Genomic DNA, 13,689 nt, shown 5'->3' on the forward strand with positions numbered 1-13,689 from the left:
GTGGAGGGTTGGGACTCGTCCTAAGTCCTAAAGCTAGTCTTAAGTTAGGAAGAGGTTTTGTGAAATCGACGGCCATAACTGCTCTGTAAAAAGTTTGGAAGGTAGTGCATTCTGCTCTTCCAGCCATGCATGCTCCTAGTGGATGATTACCCAGGGGTAATAATGTTTTAGCCCCAGGAGTAGGTGGCAACCTGCCCCTGGTGGCAGTTCTCTTGAATGTCAGCAAAGTGTAGCCCTATATTTGAGGTAGTGGCTGTTCGGCCCTGTGGTGATAGACAATCTTTCATAAACAATTGTTTAACAAGTATTCTGAGCGTTTTATAAGCGGGTTGGTTATGCTTGACAGCCTTGATGGAAACTTGGCAAATTGACAGGCAACAAACAATGTAACCCTCACAAAATTGATTTTAAAACAAACCAACTAATATTATAATAGTACAATAAAAAGAAAAACACAAAATGTTTTGGCTGATTGTTAATGGTTATCTTTAAAGTTAGTTTGCAACCACCCTTTTTTAGTTAAACTAAACATTGGTGTGACGTTTGACTCTAGCAGAGTGTTTGTACAGAACTGTCTATGTGTTTGTAGTACTACAATGCCTATGTTTTAATTAGGAATAAGTTCCTAAACACATACATCACTTTGTGGAAATTTGAAAAAACAAATATTGAGTTAGTACTGAGTTGTAGACATACCCCTTTTTTGATTTCTAGTCCTTGTTTTGTCAACTTAATACAGATTTAAAGGCCAAATTGTCAATAATGATACAATATATAGTCCCCTGAGAAAGTTTCTGCTGAATACAATATCCATCCTATTTCCACACCCAGCCTCATTTTGATTATGTTACCTTGTGTAAAAAGTACGACACCTTAAAGGCCAACCCGTCTTTTTTGCAAGATATCCTCCCCCTGACTTTCCAGATGACCTCTGACCGGACTCACTCTTTCTTGTTCTTATTCTCGGTTTCTTTGGCCTTCTTCGCAGCTCCAGACTCCTTGGGTTTCTTACCGAACAGGACTGGACGGAGCACGCCCTCTACTGGCTCGAACGGATCCCGCATGCCAAACAGCATTGAAAGCTTGACGGTGGTGAGGACCATCATGCAGCAGAGTTGTAATAAGACGAGTGGGATGGGCAAGATGGCGTAGCGCTGTAGAACCATCAGAAGGCTGATAATGATCGCAGCCTTCATGGTGCTGGTAAAGAAAAAGAAAAAAACAAATAAAATACTTAATATTGTGAAAGTGTTGTTGCTGAGTGGTTAAGAGCAACAAATTCAAACTCTGGTGTTTCTGATCAGCAGAGTTTGGGTTCGAGTCCCAGTCGTGACACTTGTTCTGACGTAAAGACGTTGGTCCTGTGTGTTGTGTTACACATGTAAAAAAAACCAGTGCACTTATTGAAAAAAAGAAGGGGTTCGTCCCGGTGATCCTGGTATGTTTGGCTGCATATTGCGCCACGGCACCTTGTAAACCATTACATGGTGCTATGTATAAGGAGTAGATCTCACAATTAAAACGTAGTCCCACATAACTTGCAGGCTTTATGTTAAAGCACCATGAGCGTCACTGAGTGACAGATATGCGTGCTATATAAGAAGCCGCGGTTTGTTATTTGTTACTTACATGGATGGTGTTGTCAGCTGATTGGATGAAGGGCCGGTGGATCCCCGTAGCAACCTCTCAATGTTCCTCATTTGCAAACTGCCAGTTCCTATCAAGGTTTTGAATGTGCAAAAAGTCAATGAGACATTTCGTTGAACCAAGAGAAATGAAAGTGGGTTGGAGGTAGCAACAACCTCTATAGTACGTGAGAGCAGTAACGTGGGACTGAGCAAATCATTGCACCAAATATTATGAACATCTAACTCACAAATGGCATCATAATGGCATCACACATTACTAATCCTTTTGGAAAATTGATACCTACAACTATACCAATCCGTTTTACATATTTCCCCTATAATTTAGCTAGCTCCAGCATTCCCACCATTGCCAACGATAAGCAAAACAAAGATGGAAATTCATACCACAAGGCAAAAGTTTATTGTTCTTTCTCCCTCTCTCTTCTAATCTCCTTCCCCCTTCCAATCTGCTATCTGCTACCCCATCCCAATACCACAACCATACTCATTTCCTTCCATCAACTAAGCTCAAACATTCTCACCTTTGACTGTGCCAATGATCAGCATGACCAAGAAGCTACTTGGGTACACGATAGCGGCCTGCGCCACACCTGCTGCAATCTTTCTCATACGTAGTACTTCCTTGAGCGGGATGAAGACAAGCTGGGCGGGAAACGAAGACACAATAGTGAAGAAGATGTCTCCCGGGCAGTAGAAGATGAGGTACCTGGAAGGAGAAAAACATGGTCTGAATTTGTGGAACACAGAAAGATTTTGGTTTTCTTGGTCAACAGCGTCTTTGAAGTTTCTTGTTTTCCTTTTTTCTTCAGCACCTTGTTTCCTTTGGCAATTAGGTGCTTTATAAAAAGAGTTCTAATTTTTAAAAAAAATTCTGGAAACAGTTTCCCAGCCATGTGTCCTACATTTGACATTTCTTAGTCTTCGTTTGACTTAAGTCTCTTTCATGTAGTTCTCAAAGAAGAAATTTTTGTCTTAGAAAGAATTTTCATCTCATACAAACTAACTTGAAGCCGGTACAGTCCAGGCTCGTCCAGTCATTAGTTTATTGGCCCGACACCAAAACTACTGGCCATGGGCCTGTGGTTCATGAGTAAATGTAAGGGCGGGGCAACAAAACTACTATGGAATGAAAACTTGCGATAGTAGGGGGCGGCTCAAGGGTGGGGAGGGGCAAAGCTTGGTTCATACTTCCTGCGAATGTGATACGAATTAAGACGTCACAAATGAATAATTTGTAACAGTTGAACCTGCGAAACATTGGCTGCAAAAACAGCCATGTGAAGTCAAAACTCACTTCGCATTCTCAGGAAGTATGAACCGGGCTCAAGAGGGAATGAAGAAGGGATGAGGGCTTACCACACAGCCGTTGCCAATCCAATGTTGAACTGATTACTAAACGGAGCCAGTATTGGCTGACCAAGTAGAAAGTTGGCCATGAATGTTCCTGCAAAGCTACTTAGCATACTACAGAACCAGCACACCAGGGGGTTGGTCTGGGCTAGATGCTTAGAACCTACGCCAGGTAAAGAGAGAGAGAGGGAGAGAAAGTAAAGGAATGAGAAGAGCAAGAAGAGTTCAAAGCCTTGCATGGGGGTAAAATGAAAAGAAACACTGACGGTCCTAGTTGAAAAGGTCAAATCCAGTCTGACAGTGCAATAGTACATGTAGAATGTTTTTTTCCCGACTTGCAGATCACGCATAAATCACTATTTGCCAAGTGAGGTATCAAGTGAGTAAAAACTTGATGTTTGAAATAAAAAAGTTGCATCCGCTTTAAGGCGATCCCTGGCTACCTTGGCACAATTTGTATGAGTTGCAGCACGTGGTCTAAGGAGTCCACTGCAATATTTTAAGAGGGGGTATGATTGCAGTGGACTAAAGCCGGTCTGATAAGGAAGAGGGGGGAAAAGTGCAGTGGTCTAAAGTTGCGTATGGTAAGGAAGAGGGGGTATGCGTGCAGCTCAATAAAGTCACATGATTAAATATAGGGACTGTAAACCGGATCGACATGCAAGGTACAGGTGTTCAAGGCGGGATTCGTACCAGGATCAAGATATCACAAAGCTAACTTGATCGCCATTGTTTTTTCTTGAATGGTAAACTACTGCTTACCCTTGGTGTGATTTCTTAAACAAAAACCTGAGCCCAGTTTTATGGGTCTTCTCACTGCGTAATTCTGCGCTTACATCCCTTAGAACTGTGTGTTTTACGGGGTGCCATTAAGCGCAGAATTCCGCTGTACTCAGATGGCTTTAAAGCTTTCAAAGAGTTTGACAAATCTTGAGACAATATACCGTTACGAAAGTCACTCCTCACAGCAAGAATCATGAGAATGTAGTGGCTCAACTCGAACAGTGGGTACATAGGAATGGTGTCGTACAAGTCTGCGTAGGACACGACAGTGTCGTAATATGAAGATGCCATCTTGGAACAGAATGAAGATCAGTCAATGACCGCACTTGCACCTACTTCAAGCTATAGGGATGAAACAAAAGATTGGGATGTAAATTAATATTGCTATTATTATTATATTTTTCAGATAATGAAACCAATGATGCCTCTCATACATGTAAAAAGTGAACTTCATTACTGTAGCGTGCAAGCCTAAGGAAACCTGTTAAGTGTTTGCTATGTGAACCAGAAACAACAGGTATAACAAACGATGGTTACTACACTGGTTTAACGATGAGTATAACAGGTTACATTATGAGTTGCAAATTCTAGTCATTGTGAACTCAGTGGTTAGCTTGGCCGGCTTTGAACCCACAACCTTGTGATCGTAAGACCTGTTGACAGTCTAATCACTTGATCACTTTGCGTGCATGTTGCATACCAGGCCTGTACAACACAGAAGTAATGGAGGCAACTGCCTCTGTGCTCCCCTGCCCCTAGGTCAAATTTCATCTGTATATCTGTTTGCCTCAATTTTTTTTGTTTTTTTAAGCACAAAAAGTAGCTTTTGGCTTAACAAAGTTACCAGAATAAGGTAACCAATTGTGACTGCTAGTTGTATCCTGTAAGCAGAAACTGTTAAGCAGTTAGTATTCACTACTTTAATAAGTTAACTTGCCAGCTGGTGGTAGGCAGTTACTCCTAGAACTATTTCGGTTTCGTTAGGAGAGTAGTACGTAGGCAGTCAGTTCTGTCTCTGACCTGTCCTTACTGACTGCTCTGAGTCTGACTGACTGAGTGATGCAATTGTAATGATCTAACAATCCAAATCCATGCATGATCATTCTCTTGCTTGAGGGTAACGTTATCTACTCTTGCTTGTGATGGTACATTGTTACATCATGACATAATTTTCTTTGCCGGAAACCGTATGGTGTAGACCTATTTTTAGCTAAGCACTTACTGACTTAGCATCTGTTGCTGAGCTCAGCTACTTTTTGTGCAGAAAAAAAAAATTAAAAAAATGTGTCATCAGTTCAAATTTGTAATTTTACCCCTTTATTTGACTATATAAAACGTCCTTCACAAACAGTAAAGCACAACAAATGTAATCTGACTTGCTCTTAAAAAAAAAAAAAACAAAAAAAAAAAAAAATACAAGAAGAAACATTAAAACAAAACATTAAAGCTAGAGCAATAGCCCCGCCCCTTCCTTTACTGTTGTAAGAAAAGAATGCTAACAGTAACACACAAACGATATAAAACGTAATTCTGATCACATTGGTTCAAACTCATCATCACAATAAAATAATAAGAAACGAAGATTAATATTTACAACACATCTTACCAGCGATGGAGAAAACAAAAATAACTTTTGTGAACAGCTTGAGGTCGAAATAGCACGAGCAGTGGAATGTTGAAAACTCAGCTGACATTAAAATCGTACCTGGCCGGCCGGGGACTGACCATGGACTGACTGGATGGTGGGCACCAAATTGAAGCCCCAAAACATAACTTCAAATACCGCATACGACCGTCACTGGCGCCTGACGGTAGGTTATTGACCCATTGCACAAACGAACGATGGTGCGGAGAAAAAGTTTAGTTGTCTAAAAATAATTATGTCTGATTGGTTTTAAGAGGCTGAGAGATTTTAAATTTGTTTTGAGAATATTTGAATCTTTAGCATTTAGTATTATTTGCTTGGGTAGTCTATAATAATTTAGACAGTGCAAGTGCAGCAAGGGGTGCTACAGCCCGCAGAGATTGTGTAGAAACTTGATGTGGTAGTATAGCGCCCTCTGTTGACTCAACTTCTCTCAGCCCATAGGTTCTTTAAAGGCACTGGACACTACTGGTAACACTCAAAGTAACTGTAGGCATAAACACTTACTTGGAAAACGAGCAATGGAGAGCCGTTGATAATAATAAAAACATTGTAAGAAACGGCTCCCTCTGAATTAAGTAACAGAGTTTTTGAGAAAGAAGTAATTATTGAATTTAATTCGAGGCCTCAGCTGAGGGTCTCGAATTCAATGCATCTCAAAGCACATAACTTATGCGACAAGGGCGTTTTCTTAAAATTTTCTTCCATTTAACTTGACTTAAAATTTTCACTAGGATGTTATTTTGTTCATATTAATGCATAACACCAAGTGAGAAGACTTTGAATAAACAAAAAATAAGTGTCCAGTGCCTTAAATACGATCGGAGGCATTTAATTTTACTTAGGAATGATCATAACATGCAAAAAACAAATTTCAGACAATAAGACTTTAGAATAATATTAATGTAAAAAAGTAATGCTTAATAAGGACAAGGTGTACTTTTTGAAACCATTCGGTTGTTTTAATCTCATAGATATAAATGCATTATACAATAAAACTAACAATAATAATCAATAAAAGATGGTCGCATTCTTTAGATTCCGGCAAAAATCCGGAGCGAATTATGTCCATGCAGAAAGAATAATCCCGAACATTATTACCCAATGTAATTGAAGAAGCGTAACTGCGGTAACGCTTCTCGGATTAAAATATTCGAGCAAAAAACACCGATATATTTTGACATAACAGCATTTTCGAAGTGAAATGTTTCCCAGAGTGCTTTTTATACTATTACTATAGTAAGTCGCAGGTGGGCTGTAAGCTTATAAACCATTGTGTATTGCCACAGCCATTTCAATCCTTCCGCTTATTATGACCTGGGCTTTGTAACAGTCGCAGTAACATTGGTTCAATAGATAAACTACACTATTGGTAATTACTCAAAATAATTATTAGCATAATACCTTTCTTGGTGACGAGTAATGGGGAGAGGTTGATGGTATAAAACAGTGTGAGAAACAGCTCCCTCTGAAGTGCCATAGTTTTCGAGAAAGAAGTAATTTTCCACAAAATTTGATTGCAAGACCTCAGATTTAGAACTTGAGTTCTCGAAATCGACCATCTAAACGCACACAACTTTGTGTTACAAGGGTGTTTTTTCTTTCATTTTTTATCTCGCAAGTTCGATGACCGATTGAGCTCAAATTTTCACAGGTTTTGTATTTTATGCATATATGTTGAGTTACACCAACTGTGAAGGCTAGTCTTTGACAATTACCAATAGTGTCCACTGCCTTTAAACCGTGTAGCCTACAACATAATTACAATGATTGATAATGATCTACAATAAAACTATTACTAAAGTTGTTTTGTTTTGAGCGCTAGATAGACAAAATGCATGCTGTACTGTTGCTTAGTTGTTTACATCGCAACAGGTAGAGTGCTGCTCTCGCATTTCACTAAAACTTGCATTCTGTCTATTTTGCACGCGGGTGTAAACTTTTATCTTCCCTACGCGTCTTGAATTATACTTATGGAGCAATGTGTAAAGTTTGCCTCGAAATTGAATTAAAAAAAATAAAATAAATTTCATTACCTCTAAATACTTAGCACAATACCATAGTTTTGTCCAACGATTTTGTTCAGCAGATGTTTACCTTAATAAAATAAAATATTTAACAAAGTTTATTTAAGAGTTTTTTTCTCATGGTTTTGGAATGTCCTTGAAGGACTTGAGCCCAAATTGTGTAAAATCTTCACTTGCAATCAACTTGTAACTATAATTTTTCACTTTTTAGTTCAGGGTTTTAACAATGAAAAACAGTTAATTTAACTGCAAATAAAGCCATACACAGCTAGCACTTTTGTAAACTGTTTGACTGTTTGTTCATTACAAAAGCTGCACCATAAATTTAGTTATAATTTTAATCCTAGTTTCCCTGACACCATCAATATCCAAAGAATAATGTATCTACATTTTATGAAGCATGCATGTCAGGCGTGCCGTTTTTTTTTAATCACAGTTAAGCTACCAACTCTTACTGATTCTGCTGCAAGGGAGGCATTATACTTGAAAATCATTATGGAAACTTTTCCATGGTTACATTGAATATCTTCATAAAATAACCTCATAGATATTGTGGAAAAATCTCCCCGATAGCAAGATGTAAATGTTGGCAGTTATGCAACTGATGTGAGTATACTGCGCTACATTGTACAGCAATGGTATTGGAATGTTGATGCTTCAAGATGAGATAGCCTTTTTGAGATATGGTGGACATCGTAGGAGTCGCTGTTTGGTTTGGATTTGAATCCTAACAGACAAATTTACCCAAACCAAATAGTGTCTCGGTATATAGTGTCCACTATATCTCAGAATGGCTAATTAAGTAAACATAAAACATTAAAAGAGCTTGTCTAAATTAGTGGCTGCGGATGTGACTTATGGTCCATAGCAACAGCAACAGCCATAGCCATAACTTCAGACACGGCCTGAGATTGGTTCTTTCCTCAAGGGGTGCACTACACTAATAAGCTCATGCACTAGGAGCCTCATTAATAATTTTCAAAAACTTTGCATTTAGTATTGGTTGCTATGGGGAACTCATCAAGTGTGGTGCACCCTTTACCTGTGGGGAACCATCTTGCTAACATTGACTAAAAGTTTATCTTTAGTTGATGAAAACCCAAAGAGTTTGTTGCAAAGTTCATCAACATCACTATTATGTCACTTCATCAGTTGAATTTGCAGTGGAGATCATCTTACTGGTGTTCACGCAGTTTTTGTGGTACACAGTCCAAAGAACATTTGTTAAGCTGTTTCTATAGACGGGACAAAGTCTATCTTTAGTTGGTGGCAATCCAAATTGTTAAAGTTCATCAATATCACTATACGTCACTTCATCCAAAAAACTTTTAGTGGTGAGTCATCTTCAAGACTTCAAGCAGTCCTTCCAGGTTAGCTGGTTGCACACAATCCAAAAAGCGTTGGTTAGGCCTCAGTATCACTGGCTAGACTTGTAAAAGTCTATCTTTAGTTGTTGTGACACTTCAAAAGTGTTTGTTTCAAAGTTCATCAACATTGCTACGTCACTCTTGGAGAGTCATCCTTATATAAACTTTACTCAGTCCTTCGAGTTGGTGGCACACAGTTCAACATCTCTTCGCCTCTTGAAGTCACAGTTGTGAACTTGCAGTGTAAAGAACGTCTGGCTAAACTTGATACAGTCCTTCTTCGGATGGTAGCACGGTCAACAATTAATTGCTTCAAGAGTGGGTGAAGGCCCAATTGGTCATCGTCTCAATCTGTGGTAGAAAATATAAAACTGTCAAAGATTAATATTGACGATGAACTCTCAAAATAAATGTATCAGTTGTTCTGATGACTAGTTTAAGTCTAAATGCTAGCATGTGCAAGAAAACTCTCATCCAGTTCCAATCAGTTTCTGAGCTCTTTGCACATGCAGACACAAAATCTAGTTTTGTTTCCTTTCTGTGTCTTAAAGGCAGTGGACACTATTGGTAATTATCAAAGACTAGCCTTCACAGTTGCTGTATCTCAACATATTCATAAAATAACTAACCTGTGAAATTTTGAGCTCAATCGGTCATCGAAGTTGCAAGATAATATGGAGAAAAAAACACCCTTGTCACACGAAGTTGTGTGCGTTTAGATGGTTGATTTCGAGACCTCAAGTTCTAAATCTGAGGTCTCGAAATCAAATTCGAGGAAAATAACTTCTTTCTCGAAAACTATGGCACTTCAGAGGGAGCCGTTTCTCACAATGTTTTATACCACCAAACTCTCCCTATTACTTGTCACCAAGAAAGGTTTTATGCTAATAATTATTTTGAGTAATTACCAATAGTGTCCACTGCCTTTAAAACATCCGTTTTACTTTTTTCAACTTTTTGGGGATGTGCCTTCTCTTCAAAAACAAGTTTGATTTAATTTTGTTTAAACTTACCTTGCACCTGTAGGCTATCCTCAAATGATGCTCATTCAATCAGTGCCACTCCACAAGAGACAGTTCAACTGAGGGATAATAGTAGCCAGACAAACTAATTTTTTTTCCCACATAATTTATTTATATTAAACTAAAATAAAGAAGAATCAAATTTTTAGGAGGGATTTCAAAAATTTGTTTGGATGTTGTACACATACATTTTTTTAAAGGCAGTGGACACTATTGGTAATTGTCAAAGACTAGCCTCCACAGTTGGTGTATCTCAATATAATGCATAAAATAACAAACCTGTGAAAATTTGAGCTCAATCGGTCATCGAAGTTGCAAGATAATAATGAAAGGAAAAAAAACACCCTTGTCACACGAAGTTGTGTACTTTCAGATGCTTGATTTCGAGACCTCAAGTTCTTAGTCTTAGGTCTCGAAATCAAATTTGTGGAAAATTACTTCTTTCTCAAAAACTATGGCACTTCAGAGGGAGCCGTTTCTCACAATGTTTTATACCATCAACCTCTCCCCAATACTCGTCACCAAGAAAGGTTTTATGCTAATAATTATTTTGAGTAATTACCAATAGTGTCCACTGCCTTTAAAAAGCAAGTTAACTGGTTCTTTTAAAGTTGTTTTAGCTCCGTGGTTGGCTGGTCGTTCATGCTTGTTGTATAACCCCAATTGGTAACAGTTGTATCCAGTTAACAGATTTGATTGCAGGTTCAAAACTTGTTTTGTTGTGTGCACAGTTTGTTTTTCCTTCCCACACTTATTCATACACTTTTGCAAACCAATAATAGATGACAATACCCCTTGCCACATTTTGTGGGACAACCTTCTCTTCAAATGAAAGTTTTACATGAATTTGTTAAACTTACCATGCAGTATTACAGTCTCATAACGCCTGTTTCCTCAAACGATGCTCATGAAAAAGTCCGGTTGTAGTCACCACTGCACAAGAGACTGCTCAACTGATGAGGGAGAATATACAGACAAAATAATCTCTTTAAAACCTCATTATGATAAACTGCAAGAAGAGCAAACTTTTTCTTCCTCGGGATGGATTTCAATGTGGGTTGTACAAAGACAATTGAGTGAAAGCAAAAAGATAACTTGTTCTTCACAAGTTTTCTTTTTCTAGGTGGTTGGCTGGTCGTTCATGTTTTCTTTTATTGTAGAATCTCAATTGGTAACAACTGTTACTAAAAAGATTTTTTGACAAACTAAAAACCTAGTCTTGTTGGTGCATGTTTATAGTTTTTCCTTCAAGGTTGTCGATAAAATAAGAATAGGTAAATTTGTTCAAAATCCTGGAAATCTTTAGATTTAGTTGTTGTCCAATTTAGTAGGTAGTTTATTCACCACCAACTTCTTTGAAAATTAATGGAAATTTTCAAATTGACGATTTGAAACCTTAAAAAGTGCAAATGCTGAAACATTAACCCCTTAGAGCATATAAGCACAAAAATTTGCTTAGCATGAAATTTCTTCCTTGATAAAAATAGGATTGCCAACCAAATTTCAACGTGATTTTCAGGACTAGCCAGCAACAGCTGAATACTAGTAGTAAGCAATTGCAACAAATGGAATGGTTATCCTGTTTTTACCAAGAAGGAAATGTCATGATAAGCAAATTTGTTGTGCTTAGCAGCTCTTTAAAATTGGGCCCATCAAGTCGTCTGTTGTTGAATCTGTGCTCCTGTCCTCAAAATGATGCTCATCAAACCAGGTCCAGTTGTTGACATTCACAACTCCCAGTGTCCTCCCAACGCTGCTCATTCTAACAGTTCCAGATGTAGTCACCACTCCACAAGAGACTGCTCAACACTGGGGGTAAATTTAGTTAACACAAACAAATTTATTAATGAATTTACACATCTTTACGATAAACTGCAAGAAGAGTAAACTTCTGTTGTTTTAGTAGGGATTTTAGTTTGCTGGGATTGTACAAAGAAATTCTTTTTCAAAAGCAAGTTAACTGGTTCTCAAGTTGGCTGGTCCTTCATATTCGCTGTTGTAGAAATCCCAACGACAGTTGGTAACAACTGTCTCTGCTTTGTTAAACAGATTAAAAACCTAGTTTTTGTTGGCGCATGTTTCGTTTTTCCTTCGAAGTCATCAATAAACTAAGGTTTTGATTTGTTCACAATCCTCCAAATTTCAAAAATGAGTTGTTATCAAATGATACGGAAATCTCTCCATCAGTAACTTGTAATTGATACTACCAATACATTACCAAATCTTCTGCAGGACCACTAATCCTGCTTGTAAGCATCACATCGGCTCAGTGAAGATGTCATCGCACACACACTTCATCATCCTCAAGAAGAAAACATGATCTGCAATTTGAAAGAAAAAATATCAAAAAGGTTAGCATGTTAGGGTCTTATCAATTAGGCAAAGTCAGCTCCACCCTCTTACATCACGTTTTTGTATTTTTTTTTGTATGCAATTAGTCGCAAGACACTTCAAGGTGTGGGGTTAAAAATCAACTATTTTCGAGGGGCCATTGCCACCTACTTTTTGGGCTGAAACAGGGTTACCCCCTTTATAGTTCATACAATAAGTAAGCTTGGGTATCAATCATCAAAAGACTGGCTGTTGAGCAGAAAGCACTACCCCCCACTTGAGATAACCTCAATACGTTACCAAACCAATGTCAGCTACGGTGTCCCCAAGCAGCCGTCTCTGCAAAGCTTGAAACAACATTTAGTGACAACATGTCGCAATCTATTGAAAAAAGACAAACAAAAACATCATTAATACCATGCTGAAGGAAGGTTATGACCTGTGGAGGAGACTTACCAGATACTTTACCCAATACTTCACCTGGGCACTTAACCTTTGCTGCAAGGATCTGACCTCATTGACCCCACTGACCTGGAAAAAAAAGAAAAAGATGGTCAGGTATTAAAACAGTGCAGATTAAAAGTCAAAAGCTATGGAGGAATCGTTAGTTTTCTTTCACACTTAACCTCATGGACATCAAAGGGAGAGTCACTGTAACAAAACGCTTGTTAAAAGGGGGCGGAAAAACGCTTGTTAATAGGCTGGGAAAAAACGCTTGTTAATAGGCTGGGGAAAACGCTTGTTAATGGGCTGGGAAAAAAATGCTTGTTATTAGACCCTTTGAAGAATGGAATTGTTATTCGGTCACTACCCTGATACTTAACCTGTTATACTTAACCATTGCTGCAAACACCCGGCCTCACTTGCTTCCAGTCACTCATCAGGGACATCTAAGTACGGCATTTACTGATGATGGCATAGTAGTTAGTTTTGCTTCAAGACACTTGAATCAAGACTAAGCACTACACTACCTTATACTTTACCTATTGCCTCAGGAACATGTTAGAAGATAGAGTTAGTCTTATATCTAGTCTAACTAACTATAAATCCCCTAGGCCTGGACTATCTTACCATTCATACTTACCAATGCAACACGCTTCACTGATGAACTGCCCTGTTCAACCCCTGTTGGCCATCTTGTGTCCTCTTCAGTCTTTTTCTGTCTTGTCTTGTAATCGTTTTCCCCATTTTTTCTCTCTCGCGCACAGCGCTCACAAATAAGCATTTTGAGGAAGCTCCTTATTAACGAGCCCTAAAATATTTGAATTTCGGGACTTGACCTTGCTTATTTTTTTTAACCTGTAGTCTGTTTGAGCATTGAGTTTATATATGATTTTCCCCCACTTATTGTCAATAAGTTTTCAAGGACTTTATCTGCATTTAGAATTGATGTAATGCTGATGTTAATAGGTAAATATCAATTTAGCTAATGTCAAAATTATATATTTAATACTCCTAAATCAATCATTGATCATCAAATGGACGATTATAGGGGAAAGAGTAGTATCTACTTAA

The 13,689-nt window shown here is 38.3% G+C and overlaps 1 protein-coding gene and 1 long non-coding RNA gene across 4 annotated transcripts; both read right to left on the reverse strand.

The window, feature by feature from the left end:
• On the reverse strand, nucleotides 1–5,501 carry LOC117297497 (trimeric intracellular cation channel type 1B.2-like). Of its 2 annotated transcripts, none has more exons than XM_033780572.1 (6): nucleotides 5,389–5,501; nucleotides 3,944–4,117; nucleotides 3,006–3,162; nucleotides 2,171–2,355; nucleotides 1,630–1,717; nucleotides 1–1,200 (listed from the first exon to the last, which is right to left on the reverse strand). In XM_033780572.1, exons 2-6 carry the CDS (start codon nucleotides 4,071–4,073, stop codon nucleotides 942–944), a joined length of 819 nt encoding a protein of 272 aa, XP_033636463.1. In that variant the 5' UTR covers nucleotides 4,074–4,117; nucleotides 5,389–5,501; the 3' UTR covers nucleotides 1–941. The 2 variants fall into 2 exon arrangements, with proteins under 2 accessions (XP_033636463.1, XP_033636462.1); XM_033780571.1 differs by having other exon boundaries at nucleotides 3,944–4,124.
• Nucleotides 5,502–9,835: 4,334 nt separating this feature from the next.
• On the reverse strand, nucleotides 9,836–12,929 carry LOC117297741. 2 transcript variants are annotated; one of them, XR_004519908.1, is made up of 6 exons: nucleotides 12,655–12,929; nucleotides 12,475–12,555; nucleotides 12,062–12,164; nucleotides 11,433–11,652; nucleotides 10,704–10,796; nucleotides 9,836–9,902 (listed from the first exon to the last, which is right to left on the reverse strand). It is a non-coding gene; the product is annotated as an uncharacterized LOC117297741 (long non-coding RNA). The 2 variants fall into 2 exon arrangements; XR_004519909.1 differs by having other exon boundaries at nucleotides 12,475–12,929.
• Between the last annotated feature and the right edge of the window lie 760 nt (nucleotides 12,930–13,689).

Source organism: Asterias rubens, chromosome 12, assembly GCF_902459465.1.
Source record: "Asterias rubens chromosome 12, eAstRub1.3, whole genome shotgun sequence".
In the NCBI taxonomy this organism is placed as follows: Eukaryota; Metazoa; Echinodermata; class Asteroidea; order Forcipulatida; family Asteriidae; genus Asterias; species Asterias rubens.